The 20,701-nt window shown below is 49.8% G+C and overlaps 2 protein-coding genes across 3 annotated transcripts in view; one reads left to right on the plus strand and one right to left on the minus strand.

The window, feature by feature from the left end:
* POLR2B (RNA polymerase II subunit B) overlaps positions 1-3,816 on the plus strand; it is a 16,693-nt gene extending 12,877 nt beyond the window's left edge. For both annotated transcript variants that reach the window (XM_059469992.1, XM_059469993.1), the window contains 6 exons: positions 6-95; positions 367-474; positions 958-1,071; positions 1,157-1,317; positions 2,494-2,689; positions 3,558-3,816. In XM_059469992.1, coding sequence (XP_059325975.1) covers positions 6-95; positions 367-474; positions 958-1,071; positions 1,157-1,317; positions 2,494-2,689; positions 3,558-3,647 — 759 coding nt within the window. In that variant the 3' untranslated portion in view covers positions 3,648-3,816. The remainder of the gene's footprint in view (positions 1-5; positions 96-366; positions 475-957; positions 1,072-1,156; positions 1,318-2,493; positions 2,690-3,557) is intronic.
* IGFBP7 (insulin like growth factor binding protein 7) lies at positions 3,755-18,901 on the minus strand. The gene is made up of 5 exons (XM_059471209.1): positions 18,430-18,901; positions 7,160-7,269; positions 5,794-5,910; positions 5,300-5,426; positions 3,755-3,989 (listed from the first exon to the last, which is right to left on the minus strand). The coding sequence occupies exons 1-5, from the start codon at positions 18,899-18,901 to the stop codon at positions 3,970-3,972; spliced, it is 846 nt and encodes a 281-aa protein (XP_059327192.1). The 3' UTR covers positions 3,755-3,969.
* Between the last annotated feature and the right edge of the window lie 1,800 nt (positions 18,902-20,701).

Raw genomic sequence — 20,701 nt, forward strand, 5'->3', positions numbered from 1 at the left:
TACAGGTACGTTCTGTAAGAATTCCACAAATTGGAGATAAATTCGCTAGCAGACACGGTCAGAAAGGAACCTGTGGGATCCAGTACAGGCAAGAGGTAGAAATTTACTTTTTCTTCTTCTTCTGGAGATTTTACCTGTGATGATCTTAGCATTCTAATTGTTTTAAGTGAATTGTCTGTGGACTATCTACTCAGGTGCAATATTGACTTAAATGTAGCTAAAATATGTTTTAGAAGGAGACACAGCTGCTTTTTACATATTTCAATGTCTTTTAAATTATTTAAAAGACTTAATTTGGATCCAGGCACATACTTTTCCTAAACATGATGTTCTGGGAGGAACTGACTGTGTGTTTCCCTGCTCTAGGATATGCCCTTCACGTGTGAAGGCATCACACCTGACATCATTATCAACCCCCACGCCATCCCTTCCCGAATGACCATTGGTCACTTGATTGAGTGTCTTCAGGGCAAGGTAAGAACAGTCTTCTACACTGCATGTCTCAGCAATAGGAATTAAAATTTGGTGGGGACTGTTGTATGCTCTGAGCTTTTTTTTTTTTTTTTGGTAAAGATAAACACTATGTAGCAGGTGTTAATTCACTTTAAAATGATTGTTCTCCAGTTATATGATAGCAAAAGGAGGTTTCTTAGGGAAGATGTACAGTCCTGTAAATTTTATCAAAAGGTCAGGTCCTACCTACAGTGTGCTCTCTCATCTGTTGCTTTTGTTCCAGGTATTTTCCCCTGATCTAAAATAAGGAGAGGAGAGGCAAAATTGTTTATAGTGTGTATTTTTTAAAATATGTGGCAGATAAAACACAGTGAGATAGGGTACTACCATTGGCATGGAATCTCAAATTCCAGTATTAAGAGTTACAACTGTTTGAAACAGCTAAATATGGTCTAATCAGTCCTTTAGAAACCTGACAAAGTTTTCCAAATCTCTTCTCTGTAGGTGTCTGCAAACAAGGGAGAAATTGGTGATGCTACACCTTTTAACGATGCTGTCAACGTGCAAAAGATTTCCAACCTTTTATCAGATTATGGCTACCATCTAAGAGGGAATGAGGTATAATCAAATTATCCATCCACTGTCATTTTTTTAATACACCTTTGATGGGTAGTAAGGCTTATGGTTGCATTGACTTCTTCAGGTCCTCTACAATGGCTTCACTGGTCGAAAAATCACATCCCAGATCTTCATTGGTCCTACCTATTACCAGCGCTTGAAGCACATGGTGGATGACAAAATCCATTCTCGTGCACGAGGGCCAATCCAGATCCTTAACAGACAGCCCATGGAAGGCAGATCTCGGTAAGGATCCCTGCTAGATTCTTTGTGGGGTTTTGTTTCACTGTCCAGCTTCTAGCCCTGAACAAATAGGTTCAGCTTTGCAGCTTAATTAGCTCACCCCAAATAGCCACCCATTTTTGCATGTGTTTGGCTTTAGATCTTGTATTGGGTGCAGGTACTAAGGTTTTGGTAGCTGGTGGTACTGCTGGGGTGGCCTCTCTGAGAAAGGACCAGGGATTGCACCTGGCTGGACACAGCCACTTAGAGCTCTGGCCCTGGCAGCCCCTGGCCAGAGCTGAGCCCAACAGTGGTGTTGGTAGCACCTCTGTGAGAATATATTTAAGAAAGGGTAAAAGTGCTGTGCAGCAACTGTGAGAGAGGAGTGAGGAAATGCAGCAGGAACTGCCCTGCAGCCTGTGGAAAGCCCATGCCTGGAGCAGGCTCCTGGGAGGAGGTGGGGGACTCCTGCTGCTGCAGTCTGTTCCTGAAGGATTCTACCCTGTGGGAAGGGCCCATGCTAGAACAGTTTGCAAAGGACTGTCCCATGGAAGGGGCCACATGCTGGAGCAGGAAAAAACTGTGAGAAGGGAGCAGCCAAGAGCAGCTGTGATGCACTGACTGCAGTCCCCATTCTCCCAGTCATCACAGGGAGGGGAAGGAAGGAGTTGAGAATGAAGGAGTGAAGTAAACCTGGGAAGAAGGTTGGGGAGGTGAACTTTTTAGTTTTGTTTCTCATCATCCTACTCCATTTTAATGGGTGACAATCTCATTTTCCCCATGCTGAGTCTGTTTTGTCCATGGTGGTAATTGATAAGCAATCTCCCTGGTTTTATCTCCACTCATGAGCTTTTCCATCTTACTTTCTCCCCATGTCCTGGTGACGTGGTGGGACCAGAGAGCTGTTTGGTGGACATCTGGCAGACAGCCAAGGTTAAACCCAGCACAGATAAACAGAGGACGATTTAATAGTACACTTCATTTTGCTGTATGGTTGTGCTGTGGCTGTCAGGCACCAGCTGTAGAAATGCTCATCAGCAGTTATTAATGACTGTTCTCACAGTTTTATTCTGAGGTGTTAGAGGAAAATTAATGCACAGCTTTCCTGCTGCCTTGCAATGCAGATACTTGTTCCAACAACAAGAACTGATTGTTTTGCCAGTGAACTCAAAAGTTGAGGGTTTTTTCTGTTCCTTTTAGTGATGGTGGCCTTCGCTTTGGAGAAATGGAACGAGATTGCCAGATTGCTCATGGAGCAGCCCAGTTCTTGAGGGAAAGATTGTTTGAGGCTTCAGACCCCTACCAGGTCCACGTGTGCAACCTCTGTGGAATCATGGCCATTGCAAACACCAGGACTCACACCTACGAGTGCCGCGGGTGCCGCAATAAAACTCAGGTGCGTGTGCTTCTCATCAGCCATTGTTCCTCCGTGTGGGCAGCAGGAAATGCCACTTGAGTGAAGCAGGAGCATAGGGAAGTAAATATTTAAAGAAGCACCAGAACAATTGCTATTTTAGTTTCATAACTGTTTTAAGTGTTTATAGCATTGTAGTCAATTTGGATGCTTCCTTATTAATTTTACAGTGTTGGCTTGTCACTTGGCAGGAAATGCTGCTCAGTGCAGTTTTCAGAGACTTTAAATGCTTGAGAGCTTGTTTTTAGAACTAAAACTCAAAAGCACAGGAATTTAGAGGCATCGCCCTTGTGACTGTCCCATGAAGATATTTATGCTTGCAGAGCTGGGTCCCCACGGGAGATCTTTTGTGCTGCACTTTGGTGGGGTCTTTTAATTTACTAAAAGCTGTGCAATGCATGCTTGGTTACAGAAGTGTGTCAAGGGACAGCAGTATCAGGGATAAAAACAGTAGCCTTGAGCGGGCTTGTTTTTGTGCCAAGGACTGACTGCTGCAACTCTGAACAATGGTACAGGGGCTACAGAGTGATGTGTGCTGGAAACCTTACCTGCATTGATGCACCTCAGGCACACTGCTGTGCACATGGTCTGGTAAATGGTTCTTGTTTAGGATCAGATCCCTTGGCTGCGTTTTTATGTTAGAAATGTGTTCTGGAGAGCTGCTGTGTAGCCCCTACAGACAGGCTCAGCTTCCTTCTGGCTTTGGTACTGTCTGTGAGCAATTCTCCTTAAATGCTTTCATGCATAACTTCAGATTTGCTTTTAAGCCAAAAACTCAAGGAAGTTATTTGTGTAGAGGATGTGGAAGTTTATGAGTGTTTATCACAAGACTTTTGCAATCTCTTTGCAGATATCTTTGGTTCGAATGCCCTACGCCTGCAAACTCCTCTTCCAGGAACTGATGTCCATGAGTATTGCACCTCGTATGATGAGTGTTTAGCCTTAAAAGGGCTTTTTTTTTAATTATGAGACTCAAGTGAAGTGCTCAGGTTTTGTTTCATTTTATACACGTTGCATTCAGAATTACAGTTTTACTCATCTGCCGTGTGCTGTTCAAAAGTATGTTTATTTCCTGTAAATAGAATTAAAATTTTAATCGAGCTTGTGAATCTATTTGTGTATCTGTGAAAGAAGTGTGCAAGCAAATTGGGACTCAAAGAAAAAGGGAGTTAAGAGGGACTGATTAGTCAGCTAGAAAAAGCCAGAGCTTGCAGCTTTCCAAAATACTAATTTAAAACTGTGCATAAGTGAAAGTCCTCACATCACAGCTCTGCACCATCATCTGTGGAAAAACAAAAACATGTTACACTCTGTCCTGTTCCACGGGGGAATATTGCAACTTTGGCAACAGCTTTGGGATCTCTTGGCTGAGGATGAGCCCTGACCCCTCCTTCCTTCCTGCCTTCTTTCCTTCCCTCCCTGCTGCAGGGGGGTGATAATAGACACGTTTTTCTGTGCTGAGATCCCCTGGACATGGCACACAGACTCTCACAGTGTAGCTATGATGTCTGGCAGTTTGTTCCATTAACTTTATCCCTTTCCTTTAAAGTGGCAGTCTGCATTTACTTATCACTTAGCTCCAGATGCCTCAGAGCTTTCCTGCATCTGAAAAGAACCAGCTGTAGCATGTGCTGGGTGTGTGCAAGAAACAAACTGTTCTGGGGTATAAGCTTGCTGTTCATGGCATAACTCAGTAAAACTCAATTTCATTCACATCCATAAATGTTTGAAAAGGGATTAGAGACTACCTTAAAACCATTAGCCAAGTTCCTGTGCATGATATTTGGATTCATTGTAAGCTCTCATTTCAGTGCCAGGTGCTGCTAATGCTCTTCTAAGGGAAATATTTCAGCTCTTCACAGACATAAGAACACAAAAAGTCAAGACTGTGTAGTTTGGATAAAGCTAGCAGGGATTAAAACCAAGGATTACATCCAGTAGGGGATTTGGGCAGCGCAGTATTCTGTAGCCAGGTGCTTTATTCCCTGTCCCTGTGCCTCTAGCAGGGTTACTGTTACTGTTGTGGCCCTCCAGATTTATTCCTAGGCATATCTTGTGGCTGTGGTACTGAGCCATCCATCCTCTGCAGCTGGGGTGAGGGTGGCTGGTTTGCCACAAGCTTTGCACACAGCCTAGCAAACAGGACATGCTGTGGCAAATCTCCTGAGCTTTCACATCCCAGCATGCAGAGAACATGGCAGGAACAGGAATTTCTGCTGTGCCAATACTGCTCTCAGGAGAGAGAGGAGCAGGTTTGAAAGCATCCAAACAACACTGAAAGGATGATACAAATGTAGGGCTAGAAACCAACTTGTCAATTGCTCTATTAAAACCCCAGAAGGTGTTTCTTAATGTTATTTTGGTATTTCCAGTATTTTACAGCATGTGGGGGGGTTATTTAACAATCCCTTGAGAACTCCAGTAGCTAAGATTTCCTGGAATGTTCTGGCAGATGCAAAAAACTGCATGTTAAACTGGTATTTCTAGTGAGGGGGAGGGTTTGTTGATTTTTTTTTAAGCATTTTTTTAAGCATTAAACTTTTGTATCAAATAACAATAAACTGTGCTGAGAGTTCAGCCACACTTACCAACCTTTGGTCAGGGCTATTTCATGCAGAGTTTCCACAACGTGGATTTTGGCAGAAGCCGTTGCCTCTCCTTTGGCATTTGATGCATGGCACTCATATTCCCCAGCATCCTCCTTGCTCAGAGGAGATATCTGAGGGAAGAAACACACCCCACTCCCCCAGTGAGCATCTCTTGCACTGGCAGAGGTGATTCTGGTTTCAGGTATCTTACAGAACTTCTTTGTGTCAAACCCTGTCCTCCCCTCTACTCCCCCTCTGATTTTGTAGTTTGGCACACTGTAAAATGTTGCAGGCTAAACAGAGGAAGGGTGCATGCATGGTAAGACTGCATGGTAAAACTGGAACCAGCAGCCACCCTTATCCTTCATCTCTAACTCACACAGGCTGTTTTCCTGCAAATTCCCTGTCTGTTGCCATTTGTGTGCTGTCCTGTTCTCTGTCCATGAGCAGTTTGCCCTCTGCTGCCTGTGCAGCTGTGTGCTCACACACAGTACTCACCAGCACCCAGCCAGTCACTTCGTGTTTCTCAGGGCCCCCTCGGGTCTGGATGGCCAAGTTCTCCCGGTCCCCAGGCAGGAGCTCCATCCTCTGGACACCATACTGTCCTCGAATTATCTAAACAGAGGGGCAGGAATGGGTAAGAGCTCTGGGGCTAACCTCTGCTGTAACTGCATGCTGAGCCATACCTGCACACAGATCAACATTAGACACACATGGATGTGTTTTGTGCAGCAGCAGTGTATTTCTAGTGTCACAGTTTCACTTAGTCCTCTGTGTAGTGCAGCCACACCACCCCAGTGGTGTGGGTTCCCCTCACCTCAGCAGCAACAGAGTGGCCCAGTTTTCTGGGATGGATGGTGCTGTGCAGTGGGGTGTGCCAACATGCCCTGTGCTGATCTGGCCTCAGAACTTGTGTGTGTGCTCCCAAGGGTGTGTTCATGCCTGTTTCTGCTGCAGCAAAGCAGGCAGTCCCTCCTGGCAGGCACAGCATCAATGGGAAAGGAGCACTGCAATCTTTCCCCAGTGCCTGAGCCCAGAACCCAGCACAGATAAGTGGTGCTCAGCCCTTGTTACCACCAGGTCAAGCAGTCTCTCAGCCATGAGGGGAGGCATGAAAAGCAGAGCAGCACTTTCAGTGAGTGTAAACTCAGCATCTATTCATAAACAAGCAGAACACACTGCCTGAGTCAACAAGCCCACACTGCATACTCACCTGACACTCTGCTCTTGAACCCCTACCAATAAAGCTTGCTGTCTTACAGCAAACTTGGGGTCAACCTAGCTTTTTTCTCCATAGTATCCTTAAGTAGTAATGTTTCAGCTTAATTTTAAGACCCTTCACAAGAGTGTACAAACCTGTGGCACTTGGGGAGGCTGCAGGAGCCATGCAGTGCCTCCCAGCCCTACGGCCAGGATCCTCTCCATCCAACACTGGCCCCTGTCCTAAGCCAGATGTTACCAGTGCTGCCAAAATCAACATGCTGCTGGCTACTGGAGCTAAATGACTGCCCCATGAGGTTCCTGTTCCCAACGTGGGTGATGTCTAGCCACCTCAGAGTCACTGCTGCCAGCAGGGTGAAGGTGAAGGCAGGTCACGGGACATTCCCTACACACTCCAAATCCAGGCACCACCAAGAGAAACACGAGTCCTGTCCTGGCTCGGGATCAACAAGAGTTTATTTGCTAAATAATGTCTAAAAAATAAGCAAAACCAGCTGTGTGGGGGTGGACAGAACTGCAGAGATGAGTGAACTCATCAAAGAGGTGTGTTTCTACAGAGATCTGCTATGGCCTTTGTCCTTACCAGGCACTTTCAGCCACCTCAGGTTTGCTGTGCTGTAAGAGCTCCCAGCAGAGCCCTTACCTTGTTCCAGATGAGGACAGGGGTTGGGATGCCAATGACTTCACAGCTCAGGTAGATTTGTGCTCCTGTCACATTCCAGATGTCCTTAGGAGGAGTCACAATGGAGGGTCCTGCAAAAAGAGAGGAAAGCTTTTAAGTCCCAGGTGACTGCGAGCCTGCCTCCATGATAAGCCTTTTAAGTGGGAGCCAGTCACAGTTTTGAGGATGAGGTGAAGGTGATCCCTTCTAGGAGCAAGGTTCACTGGACTGATCCCACATCACAACACTTCTCTCTCCAAAGTGACACACATCCAGCCTTGAGCTATCTAGTCCAATGGGTGCTTGCCCCAGATGAAAAATCAAGTGTTAGCAGTTCAGGTGATGAGTCCTCCTCCTCACAAGGTTGAGGTTAGAACTGAAATACTGATTGTATTCTGTTAACTCAGGGGCTGAGCAGAACTGTACCAACTGCTGGCTCTGCTCACCATGCAGTCACCAGGTCAGCTGGCATGGAGGAAAGGAGCCCTAGGAGACAGGGTGCATCCCACACTGTCACTCTGAAGAGCTTGCCCAACTTTGCAGCATCATTTCTCCCAGCATGATTTCAATGTGGGCTAGCAGAATCCCATGTTGTGCTGTTCCTGTTTTACCTGTGTGCAATGCTCAGCCAAAGAGGGCTGGCTGGGTGGTGACAGAGCTCTCCATGGGCGAGATCTGGGAAGGGAGAAGGGGAATGCAGAGCTCTGTTTTTCTCCAGAGAGCTCCAATTCCTGGTTAAATAGAGAGCTGCCTTTAAAGCAGATCAGAGCAGGGTTGTTTTGCAGATCTGGCTGGAGATGTTTATCCCTCAGGCTGGGAAATGCTGGAGACATTACCCACATCCCAGGAAGGGAAGAAAGGCCATTTCTGTTCAATCCCTCTTTAGCCAGACTCTTTTGTAAAATGCAGCTATTAATTCCCTGCAATAGGAAGTGCAGACCAAAGGAGCATAGAGTGTTTATTTCCAGTTATTGATAGTTCTAAGAAACAGCTTTTCCCCTGCTGTTCTGAAGATGCAGTAACAGGAAACTAAAGCTCCCATTACACTCCATCAGGAGAAGGCATTTCCTATGCAGACAGGTACTCCAGAGCCAGCCTGACAGAAGCCCCTGGGTATACTGGCTCACAGACCACACACAGCTCATTCCCAGTCCTGTAAAAGAGGGGCAGATATGGGTCCTAATGCTTCTTATGGGGTTGTGAATCTGCACTGATTTCAGCCCTGCACATGCACTCTGCCCTGCAGCCCTGTTGCAGACAGTGGGTGCAGGTCTCAAGTGCATCCCACTGCACCAACACCTCCCAGCAGAAAGCTGGTGGCTTCTTCCTCCTCATGATCAGGGGCAGACCCACACTAGTATCACAGCCAAAGGGTATCAGCCATGCTTCTATTTTAGCCCAAGAGATGCTGAGGTGGTTCCCTGCTCCCGAGCAGCTGGTGCAAACCCAGAAAAGTGTTTGCTCTTCTCTTTCGAGACTTCTCTCTCCAGGAATGACTGTACACAGCCTGCTGCAGGGAAGCTGCTTAGAGACTAGGGGTGGCTGCACTCAACATTTTCTGTTACAGAAGCATCCCAGTTCTGATATTTAACAGGAGGCAGCTGTGGAGAAGCAGAAAAGTTCCATGTGTAGCCCTGGGCGATGGTTGAAACCACACCTAGTAGTCAGCACAGGCTGGTTTCCTGGCAGCCACCAGAACCCAGGTGCTCCTCATCAGCACAGAGATGAGCCTCTCAGCTGAGAAGAGGATTTCAGCAGCATTTCAACACCCTGCTGAAGGTTTTCTCCCCTGAGTACCCTACAGTAGCCAGCTCATTGCCATCTGCAGGATGGGGCCACCTTAGGTCATGCACTCTGCTCCCCTTACCCAGTGCAGCCCTTCCTGCACAGCCCAGCTGCTCTTTTTTCTGGTGTCCCTGAAACAATGGGGACAATAAGGTACTTGGAAGCTGGGATGGGACACAATGTCCCCAGGCTGGACCCATGCTCAGTGAGGGGCCTCCAGCTGATATGCACCCAGCAAAGCCTGCTGCTGTTGTTCTGCTGTCCAGCCCTCCACATGCAAAATGGCTTTCCAAAAGCAGAGTCTGGGACTTGTCCCCAGCTGCCAGGGCTATGTCTGTCCCTGTAGGACACCATCCTATCACTGGGGTTCTTCCATGAGGCAGGAAAAACAAGTTAACCAGGACGACAAGTGCTCCCCAGTGATCACCATCTCGCACCACAGAAAAGGAGAGATCCTGACTAACATTAAGAGCCAGGTGGATGTTAAGGCATTATTGTGCCTTAACACAATAGGATCTGACTCAATTCTCCCCTGGCAGCATTCAGCACACCACTAAATCCTCTGCCTGAGGTGTCTCAGTCTTGGTTACTGCTGAGCTCCCCCTGTGCCAAGGGTTCAGGCACCCACTTGCCCAGAGGTGTTCATTCACCCTGCCAGGATGAACAGGTCACACCACGATTTTTCAGCAGCAATTGCCATCAGGGAAAAAGAGACAAGGAATTTCTACCCACCTCCTGGGTAAGGAGAAATTGTTTATCTTCTTGGATAGGGGAATTGCCTGCACAGCTTCACAGCAAAGCCCTGTCTGGCTTGGCACAGCAGCCCCAGCACAGTGAGAGCTTGGCTGTTATGAGCTTGTCCTGAGCTGTACATCCTGATCCAACCAGGCAGAACATGACGTTCTACATTTGGCTGTAAAATGAGCTGGAAGCATCCACAGGCCTCTGCCTGTATCTGACACAGCTCTGAGGCCAGGAGGGAATACACATCCTGAGAGATGCAGCCAGTGTCATGGGAAAAGTCACTGTGCTCTCTCTGGACACTTGATTTAAATCCATACAGCCCAAACTCTAGAGCTGGGCTCTTCCGCCACTAAAAATAAATGAGAAAGGCCAAGAAGTCACCAGAATTAAAGTCAAATCACAACTGGCCACAGCAGGAGCTAAACTCTCACCACAGTGAGCTGACACCAAGGTGCACGGCAGTCACCCTACGCTGGTCCCACTCATGCTCAGCCCTCAAAGTGGACAGAGAGGGACAGATGATAGAAACCTGACACAGCAGGAGAGGCAGGGGATGGTGGAGCATTGCATGCACTTCAGGAGATGTGAGGACATTCCCTCCTCCAAGTGCCCCTCTTGCTTCAGTTCTTGTGAAGGGAGCAAAGCTGGGACTGGAAACCAGCCCACCTTGTACAGAGTAGATGTCTTGACTCTGCCAGCAAGGAGTCCCCTGCCATCATCCCACAGCCTGCACCTCGGAGCCTTGCTGCTCTCCTGGCAGCACTGGCCACAGAGGGGATGGCTTCTCCATCAGCTTCCTTCAGGCTGAGGACCTGAGGCTGCACCTGCCCAAAGAAATGGTCCCCACCACCAAGATGGCTGAGTGGTCCCTGTTGTCCTGCTGGGGACACTGTGGATGTACAGATGCTCCCACACTGCTCATGAGCTCCTTAACCAAGATGACAGCCCAGGCTGCTGATGGAGATTAGCTGCTCTCCACAGGCACTTCAAGCATTTCCTCTGTGCTCTGCCCATTGTTTGTAAAACAAACAGCTCTCCCTGGCCCAGGAAGGCTCTTCTTACAGTGCTCCAGAGCTCATTCACCCTGGGACAGAGCCTGAAAACACTTTTTCTACAGCTTGCAGGGAACTGACAGTCTGTGTTATGTCAAAAATAGCAGCTGGAAAGGAGTTCCCATTGTTATATGTAGCTGCTTTTCTGCCACAACAATGTGCACAGCAGAGCCTCTGGCGTCCTCAATGAGGATATTATTATTGGATATGACGATATTATTATGAGGATATTATTTGGCATCTCTTCCCGACACCCCTCCTGCACCAGGCACCCCTTCTGTGCCCAGCCTCAGCTGGCAGAGACCTGGCACCTCCCAGCCCACCCACTTGTCCCTCTCTGATTCCTGGATGGTCTCTCACAGCTGAGGGCTGGCAGCTCCTCACCAACCTCCCTTTGCTGTTCACACACACAATCCAATGAAAAACATACAGCAAGCAGAGCAGTAACTTTTTTTGCTAAAATCAAGGGGCCTACAGGTATGTGACTAAAGGCAAAAATCAGCTGGACATTAAGCACCCTGGGCTATGTCCTGGTGCTTGGGAGTGCCTGGATGCCCAGACCATGGAGCCATGTAGCACAGGCTGAAGCTCACACAGGTGCCAGCCTGGCTCCCAGGCAGCACTGCGCTGCCCTGCCACAGCCCCAGGTCACACACTGGCTGGGAACACCCCCCAGGAGGACAAACCCTAGCAAAAGCTGAACATTGCTCACTCTCACAAGCTATTGCAAGTCTGAAAATAAACCAACTCCAGTCTCCTAAGTTGCTGGTAAAGTACTTACCCTTCAAAATGACTTTATATGGAAAAAGGGAAACCTTCCATAAGCAATGGACATCCAGTGCTGTTAGCTGGCATGGCCTCAGCTGCTCCCTCCCACGTCAGTGCCCTGGGAGAGGCGGCAGCAGACGGAAAGTGTGGGCAGCTCCCAGCCTTCCCCACTCCCAAAGCAAGCAGCCTGCAGCCTTCTGGCAGATGCACAAACCTCTGTTACCTTCTGAAGGCACCTCTCATCCTCCTGCAGCCTGTCTTGGAGGAGACTGAGGAGCCACAGGAGGAAGGGAGTGTTGGATGCTGTGTGTGTTTGAATGCTCCCCCCAGAGTCCAGCAACTCTGGAAAAGCTGCAAACACAAACTCAGTTTTGGCCCAAGCCCAGCTCACTGAGGAAGGGCCCTGGGCCACCATCACTGTGCCATGGAGCAATTCCTGCTTTCCACAGCACCGGGCCCAGTGTGGTGCCCACCGCTGCTGCTGAAACCCCAGCCCTGCTGTTTTACCCCGGTTTTGGTAAAAACCACCCTCTCTCCAGAGACCCTGGGCAGGACCTTTGCATCATAGAACCACAGAATGGTGTGGGTTGAAAGGGACCTTAAAGATCATCTGCTTCCATGAGCTAAAGCCTGGAAAGAATGTGGAAACGGAGACAGCAAAAAGGCATGGCAGCATTTCTGCATGGAAAAGCAAGCAGGGCTTTCAAAAATCCAACCTGATTAGACTTGTTACGTGGTAATCTCCTATTTAGCTCTAACCTCAGCCAACCTCAGCCCAACAAAGGATTAAACACATTTTTTAAAACACAGCATGCCTTTCCAGCAACAGAGAAAACAAACATAGGGTGGAATTTGCTGATCAGTAGTCATTCCTTCCTAGTGAATTTGGGTATGCTGTGATTACTGAGAATGAAGACACAGGTGAAATACAGGATCCTCCTGAGCAGTGAAGCTTTTGCATAGCCCCTGGCATACTGCTGCTCTCTAGGACTCTGACAAGTAATATATTAAACAACTTCCATAGTAGCCTTTAGCATAGTAACCATAAAAACTCAAGCTCCAGTGAACCAAAACCTTTTCAAATAGTGGAATGCCTTTTAAGGAGGAATTTATGACCTGTGCTACAACAGTGGAAGTCCCCAAAGTTATACATGAATTTTAAATCACCAGTATTTTTGAACACTGAGAGCAATGAACAGCAGTGTTGAGGAGTCAGTCATGAAACACAAGAGTCCAGGAAGGCTGGATGTGTTTTAAAAAAGGAATTGTTAAATATTCAAGAGCAGACTGTCCCCAAGTGTGGAACAACCAGGGAAAAAGACCAGTCTCATTAAACAGAGAACTTGGACTGGAATATAGGGGGAAAAAAAATAAAGGAGACTCTATCACCTCTGGAAGAAGGGTCAGGTAACATGGGAGGACTATAAGGATGTTGTGAGGTCATGCAAGGAAAAAATTAAAAGAGCCAAAGCCCAACTAGATTTTTTTTGGCTGCTACAGTTAAAGACAACAAAAAAAGTTTCTATAAATACACTGACAGCAAAAGGAGGGCCAAGGAGTGTCTCCATCACTGGCTGAATGCAGAGGGTAGTGCAGTGACAGGGGATGAGAAAAAGGAGAGGCACTTAATGCCTTCTTTGTCTTAAATATCAGGGCCACTTGTCCTCAGGATACCCATCTCCCAGAGCTGGAAGCTGGTGATGGGGAGATGAGCAAAGCCCCCAGAATCCATGAGGAAATGATCAGTGACATGCTGTGCCAGCTGGACACTCATAAGTCTGTGGGCCCTGATGGATCCACCCCAGAGTGCTCTGCCACAGACTCCCAGGATGCAGCACAACAATGCTGGAAAGATCCAGCCACAAAAACAACGTTTTCCTTTGCAGTGGAAGCCAGCAGGCAGCAGGCCACCACTGCAAGACCCCCACTCCCACCTGATGAAGAAACTCAAACCAGATTCCCAGGAGAATCAGGGAACTCTGCTCATTTCCAACCAAGATAACTTAGCAAAAAGTCTTCTAAATCTTTCCCCAGCAAAGACAAAACCACTCATGAAATGTGTATATTCTTCTAAGTCCCTTAAAATCCAGAAAAGGAAGAATGGAAGGAAAAAACTAAAGCAATCTGAGCCTCTTGTTAACAAATCTAGAAGGATTTCTTGCAAAATGTGCCTGGCTATGAACTATGCTTTGTGGTGTCTAGAGTTGGGGGCCTTTGTAATCAAGGCAGCTGTATCAGAAGATGAGCTAATCTCAGTGATAACAGCAGTCTGCCATTTCCCACAAGCTTTTTTTCCCAAATTCCTGTTTTTGCTCTACTCTGGTGGTGGATTAAAAAAATAAAACAAACCACCCTCAAAACTATGATATTTCTGGCAAAGCCTCAACAGCTGAATTTGGATGGAATGAGCCAACAGATGTGATTCATGTTTCTTGTTTTGAAGCTGACCTGTGGGAACCTGGCACTTCTTTGTTTGCAGCACAGATGAACCTTGATGGAAGAGTGAAGCATCAGCAAAGCAAAACCACTGATGGGGTAAATTGGCAGGAATTTGGAGGGGAGATATCTGCCCCTGGGGCTGCCAGTCTCCACAATCCTACACCCATCAGCTTGTTTTTTTTTAAACCAAGGGCACAGCCAAGAAACCTCACACCCACCTTCTTTGTGCCCCAGGGCTGGTGTGTGGCACCTTAGCAAAAAATCCCTTCCATGAGGGCGGTCTGGGCTTCTAGGAAGCCAAAAAGATATCTCTCTGAGGGGACAGCACAGCTCCAGTGACTGGGGTCTCCTTGCTGGTGAGATTTACACAAGTTTAATGCTGGTTACAGTCACTTGTAAAGGAATATCTTCTGGTTCTGCTGTTTATCTGTGGGACGGATACTGTGAGCCCTCATAATCACAAGGAAAAGCCCTGCATGTTCCCAGTGCTGGAAAAACACTTTCATGGAGCCACAGAGTTTTAAGCCACATTTAGATGAATAGAAATAAAGCAGACAGCTTGGCAAGCCAGCAAATTTACCCTTCACACAGAGAGACCCTGAGCTTCTACCCCCAGGAGGCCTTTGTAGGTAGGCACAAAGCAGCATCAGTTCCCCCGAGAGTGAAACACTGAAGTCTGCTGAGATCTGCTCTGTGGCACACTGCATTTCAGCAAGCACAAGAGTCTGGCTTCCACCAAGAGAGAAGGGAGCACAACACAAAGAGAAAGTCTTGACTGACAACAGAAAAACAACCTGGACACCCCAAGCCTGTTGGAACAAGCATTAGGGACTTCAAACCACATAAAGAGGCAACTTTGGCAGTATATCCAGCAGTCAAATCTCAAAGCAGGTATCTGCTGGCAGCTAATGGTAAGAAAGACTCAGAAAGATTTGTCCTTTCTTGCATTGGTTAGGCAACAAGTCAGTGCCTAGTATTTTTCAGCTCAGAGATCATCATCAGGAATCCTGGTAACTTTTTTATTTAATAGGGGTTGGTGCTTTGAGGTTATTTTTCTGCCTGGCTTGAGCTGAGCCATGCAATCCTAATTCTTTATGCCAGCTGGCTTTGCATGGCAGTGGGTACCACAGTGCTCCTGTCCCAGGTCCTGGCTGGCTGCAGACAGCCTCAGTGTGTGCACTGCAAATTGAATTCCAGCCGACATTCCTGAAGCCAGCACCTCCCTAAGAGGCACTTGTGAACATCTGTGCACAGCTGTGTGACAGCAGTGACAGAGGGCAGCTCCCCAGCTGCCAGAGCAGCCTCCCCTCCTGCCAGGGGAGGCACCCCAGACTGCCTGTACTGCCCCACCAGCAGGCTTCTGCTTTGTGCCTGGACCTGCCCTGCCTGCAAGACCTGGAGGCACACCTGAGCTGCATTTTCATGGGCAGAGAGCAAACAGGCAATCTGCTTAAAGGCAATGCTGGAAAGCAGATGGAAAACCTCCCAGCATCCACCTCCTGCATCCTCAGCAGTGTGATCAGCTAAAAGAGGCTGCTGGGACACACAGGCAGAGGTGGGATGCAGGCAGTGGTGCCCTGACAGGGAGCAGAGCAAACCCAGGGCCCGCTCTGAGTGCAGGTGTGAGGCAGAGCAGGAGCCCAGCCAGTGGGGAGCACTATGGCATCACTGCCTGCTCCCCCAGAGCAAAAAGGCAGGCAGCTTTTTCTGCGGGCACAGCACCAAGAGCAGCCAGGCAGCTTCAAGGAGTTGGCAATCAAGTAGGATGCCCTTTTCCAGATATCCCCAACAGTCCTGCCCACATAACACCCACTCCAGAAAGGACCAGCTGGACCCCTCCATCTGCCAAGTGCAGGTAGAGCAAGGGTTATTTCCATCCTTTCAAACCCTTCTCAACTGTGCTTTCCTTTGCCCTCCAGCAGGAAGTTTTGGCTGCTGCAGAATTACCTTCTTCTGCATGGCTTCATGATTTCTGTACATAGACATCACACCTGAGAGGTCTGGGAAACAATCAAGGACAAGGTCAAGGTGAATTCTGTAGGGCTGAGAACGTGCTCATTCATTTTGCTATTTAATATCAAAGAAACATTCAACAGGATGTGCCAAACAAGTCTTCCCCCTCCAGCTCCATTTGAACAAAAAAATTTTTAAAATCCCAAGAGCAATCAAACACAGTTAGGACTCACTGCTGAAAACATGTTTCTGGACCTCTTTTTAGATGTTATCTTGAAAGGCTGCTCTCTCTTGGACTGAAAGGATGTGCGAGGGCACACAGACACCTCAGAGCCCATCTACCACAAGTAGGAAGCCCAAGTGCTCTGTCACCCAAGGACTTCTTTCTATGCAAAAACTGTCACAAAAATTACTGATCCTGCCTGTTTGTGGTCTCCCTGTGCTGGATCCCACCCCAGATAGTGCCTTAAGGAGACTGCATCTGTTTGTGGTGGGAAATGGCAAAAACCAGAACCTCCACTCTTTGACTACCACAATATTCAGGTCCTTCTAGAAACCTACGAAAGTGTCATTTCTTCTCTGGAAAGACACTGGAAAAGGCTCTATCATGTCAGGCTAATGGGATGGATGTTCTCTCCTGTCAGTGTTTCAAAATGCATGTGAAGATTACAACTCCCTGCCCTTCCCACCCAATGCTCCTGACTGCCTGGAGGCTCTGAGGGATAGAGAAATACTTCCAGCTGTCTCTAGCATGGCTGCTGTATGAGTCCCTGCCTCTGCTGCAAGCCACAGAGCAGTGCATATCCCCAGAAGGCCCATGGCACAAGGAAGGCTCCTGCCGCTGAGGGAAATCTCTGAAGGATCAGTGACACCACTGCTGAGCAGCCCAGGTCCATCCTGCTCCCTTCCCTGACACGCTGGGTCAGAGCTCTCCCAGCAGCAGAAGCCAAAAGAAGATTGGGTCCCCTGAAGGATGGAGGACAGAACATTTTGCCAGTTGCTCAGCAGCACATGCTCCAGTGAAATTCTTGAGCAGGTGACAGCCCACAAAGGTGTCTGGCTGCAGATCTGCATGCCTGGAGAGACCTTCTCCAAGGAAGGGATGCAGTTTGTGCATGGAATGGCTGTCCCACTCTGAGACCCAATGTCTGCACTGACCTCATCAAACTCTGTCTCCGTAGTCTGGACCAAAGCCTCACCAGGTCAAACCAGCATCCAGACTGGGACAGACAACAGAAGTGCAGCAAGGGGTTGGGACAGTATCTCAAGTATCAATACCTGCTTTGCAATGAACTCCCAACACTCTTGTGGGCAAGACAAGTGAGAACACAGCCTTCTTCTCAAGTGCACACCTGAAGCATGACATCTTTCAAACCCATCTGCTCACTTCTCTGGGCTGGCAGAGCCAAGAAGCAGCACACATTTTAGACTCCTGAGGCCTAAAATGGGCAGGAAAGGCTCTTTCCAAATACTAGACACAGGAACAGACTGAGGCCATTCTCATCTCATTCCACATTGCCCCGAAGGCTGAAATTGCTTCCCTCCAAGAGTTAATTCTGTACCACACTGTTTCTGGCTAATATGTAAGCCTAATGCCTTGGACAAGGTTTGTGAGAAGCCACACAGGGCATTTAATGGGCAACGTCAAAGCGCATAACTCAATCCTCACCCAGTCTTTCATGCCTGGGAGTTGCAGAAACATTTTTTTCTTCAAAATACTTGGCCTCAGTTATGAGAAGCAAGAGAAGGAGGAGGTGGAGGTTGTGACCTGCAGATACTGTGTTTATGAGAACACTCCTCCACCAAAACAGCACTGGCGCTGCAATCTTGTCCTTAAGATGTTTAGTATATGCTTTGCATGCTATGTCTTGCTCCTCCCTCCCGCCCGGCAAAAATTACAAACTACTCTCAGAGGCCAGAATTTCTAGTAGAGGCTCCACAGCAGAACAATTTCTTCCTTGACCACCATCCCTAAAAAAAAACTTGGGATGAATCAAGCTCCTGGTCGAACATGCTGCAAGTGCAAACCGCTACATGCAACTCACAGGAAAGTCACTGTTTTCATTTAGAACCGAAGCGAGCCAGTGAATGCTGGCTCTTAATTTCTGTGGCTTTCACATCCATTTAATAATTTCCTTTCCTCTCTGCTCGCAACCATCCCGGGCAGAACACTCCTCTGGACAGCTCACCCCTTTTGTTCCATCTCACCGCAGCCCAAATCGCAAGCCACAGGCAAAGTATGAAAAGTGCGGGCGTGTAGTTCCAGCACCGCTGGAAGCCAGCAGTGAGCGCAAAGTTCCTCTGCATTTCTGCGCCTGGTCCGCAGCGTTACTCCAAGTTTAGGCAGCGCCTTTCGACTGGGACTCTCCAGTCCATTTAAGGCGGGTCTGAAACCACGTCCATTTTACCGAGAAGCGCCCCGACGGGATAGCTCGGCGTGAGGCGCGGCGTTTGCCCGGTGAGAGCGGGCAGCAGCGCGGCCATGCCCGTCCCGCCCCGCCCGCTCCGCACCTTGCTCGCAGGCTCCCTTGCTGCGCTGGCTGATGGCGGGCTCGCCGCGGCTCTGTGCGCGCAGGCTGGCGGCGCGGAGCTGGCAGCCGCTGCCGTACGTCAGCCCGTCGCTGCCGCACACCGGGTAGCGGCTCTTGCAGAGGCACACGCCGGGCGGCCCCGCGGCGGCGGCGGCGGGCACCGGGCCGCCCTTGGCCTTGCGGCGCTGCCGGCTCTTCACGCACTCGAGGCCGGGGGCGCAGCGTCCCCCCGCCGCCCCGCCGCCGCCGCACGCCTCGCCCTCGCCGCGCCCGCACTGCCAGCAGCAGCCGCAGGCGTCCCGCACCCGGCCGAGCGGGCAGCCCCGTGCCGGCAGCGCCGGGCACCGCGCCGCATCGCAGGGCCCGCAGCCGCCCGCCGCCGCCGTGCCCGGGGCCGGCAGCGCCAGCGCCGCCAGCAGCAGCGGCAGCAACAGCATCGCGCAGGGCGGCATGGCGGCACGGCACGGCACGGCACGGCCCGCCCGCCGCAGCCGCTTAAGCCGCGGCGGGGAAACCCCTCCCCGGCGGCGCCGCCCCGGCCCCGGCCCCGGTCACGGCCACGGCCACAGCAGCGGGGCACCGCCGCCATCCCGCGGCCGCCGGACACCCTGCGTGGCACCTTGGTGCGCTGTGCCTCCCGGCTGTCCCGCACCCGGCATCCCGTCTGCTCCCATCTCCACTTCCAGCAGCAGCAGAGCCCTGGGAGCGGGCTGGCAGCCGGCTGAGCCCGAGCCAGCTGTGCCCGGGCGGACAAGGAGGCCGATGGCATCCTGGCCTCGGTCAGTAAGGATGGCCCGCAGGAGCAGGGCAGAGATTGTCCCATGTACTCGGCACCTGGAGTGCTGTGCTCAGTTTTGGGGCCCTGACTACAAGAACATTTGAGGTGCTGGAGCATGTCTAGAGAAGGGCAACAAGGCTCGTGAAAGGTCTATCGAGAGCATGTCTTATGAGGAGGGGCTGAGGGGTTTGTTTAGAAAGTTCAGAGGGCATTCATTGCCCTCTACAACTCCCTGAAAGGAAACTGTGGGGAGGTGAGAAATCTGTCTCTTCTGCCGTGCCTGCAGTGAGAGAATAAGAGGAAAAGGCTTTAAGCTAAGGCATGGAAATTCAGACTAGATAGCAAAACATTTTTCACTGTTTGGGTGAAAAGTTTCCACTGAGGCACTGGAAATGGTTGCCCGTGGAGATGGTGGTGTCACCATCCCTGGAGGTGTTTAAAAGGCATCTGGATCTGGTGCTGGGTGATGATTTAGTGGTTCAGGGGTTGCAGTGGTAGTGTTGGGTGAATGGTTGAACTTGGTGATCTTAAGGGTCTCTTCCACCCCTGATGATTCTATGATTCTTGCCACCCACCCATGCTCAGCTCACAGCCACTGGCTGTGGGAGCTGCAGAGGTGCTGGTGAGCCTGTCAGGTTCCTTCAGGAGTGGAGGCAAGGAAGAAAAGGAGAGCTTTTTGGTTTCTCCTGTTCATTCTTGGGACAAGACAACATTTCTTCCTGATGCTTTATTTACCTTCACTTGTGGCTCCTGCCCTGGAAAGGCTCCTGAACAGTCTCCTAGAGTGGGGGCCTGTTGCCACTACTGGAAACTGGAAATATTCCTCAGGCAGCACTGGGCAAAGTTGCTGTCAAAAGAGTGTCCTGAAAGTGCCAAACCTAGAGCACTGCAGTGCTGACAAACCCCTCAGGCAGAGGGGCAGCAGGGCAGCACATTCCCTGCCCTCATGCCTGCCTGTGCCTGCGGGAGCTGCCATCTCCTGCAGGGCAGTCCAGGCCAAGATGGTTCAGCCTTGGTTCGGCCAGGGCCTGCACAGTGGGAGCTGCTTTGGCACTCTGGGGAGGAGAAGGACATAGGTGGTTGGTGTTCCACACTGTGGTACTGAGGGATTTGGCACTGTCTGGTTTGGGTTGCCAGTGGCTGAGCCCTGCTGGGTAGCCCCAGGTCACAGTGTCCCTTCCCATGGAGAAAGCAGCTGGAGCTGTGACTCAGCCCAGCTGAGAGGGGCTGCAAGCTCCCCATGCTCCCAAATCTGCTCTGGAGGCATTGACCCACTCATGCCTGTCAGCTGCTGACACTGTGGGAACAGGCTCCCACCACATGCTTCCTTAGCTCCCTGGGGCTCAGCAGGAGACATTCCTCCATTTCTCCTGGGACCATCTGCATACATGTCCTTGGATTTCTCCGTTCCTCTCACTCGGGAAGTGCTGCGTGCTGTTCTCCTGGGAGAAGGGCTGCCCTCATAAGCAAGCAG

This window comes from Ammospiza nelsoni, chromosome 4, assembly GCF_027579445.1.
Source record: "Ammospiza nelsoni isolate bAmmNel1 chromosome 4, bAmmNel1.pri, whole genome shotgun sequence".
Lineage (NCBI taxonomy): Eukaryota > Metazoa > Chordata > Aves > Passeriformes > Passerellidae > Ammospiza > Ammospiza nelsoni.

Excerpts from the sequence above, each read along its gene's own strand:
- IGFBP7 (XM_059471209.1), bottom strand. The coding sequence starts at position 18,901 with ATGCCGCCCTGCGCGATGCTGTTGCTGCCGCTGCTGCTGGCGGCGCTG. Across the intron at positions 7,270-18,429 it reads CAAGGGAGCCTGCGAGCAAG|GACCCTCCATTGTGACTCCT; the intron begins GTGCGGAGCGGG and ends CTCTTTTTGCAG. Across the intron at positions 5,427-5,793 it reads AAGTGACTGGCTGGGTGCTG|ATATCTCCTCTGAGCAAGGA; the intron begins GTGAGTACTGTG and ends TTCTTCCCTCAG.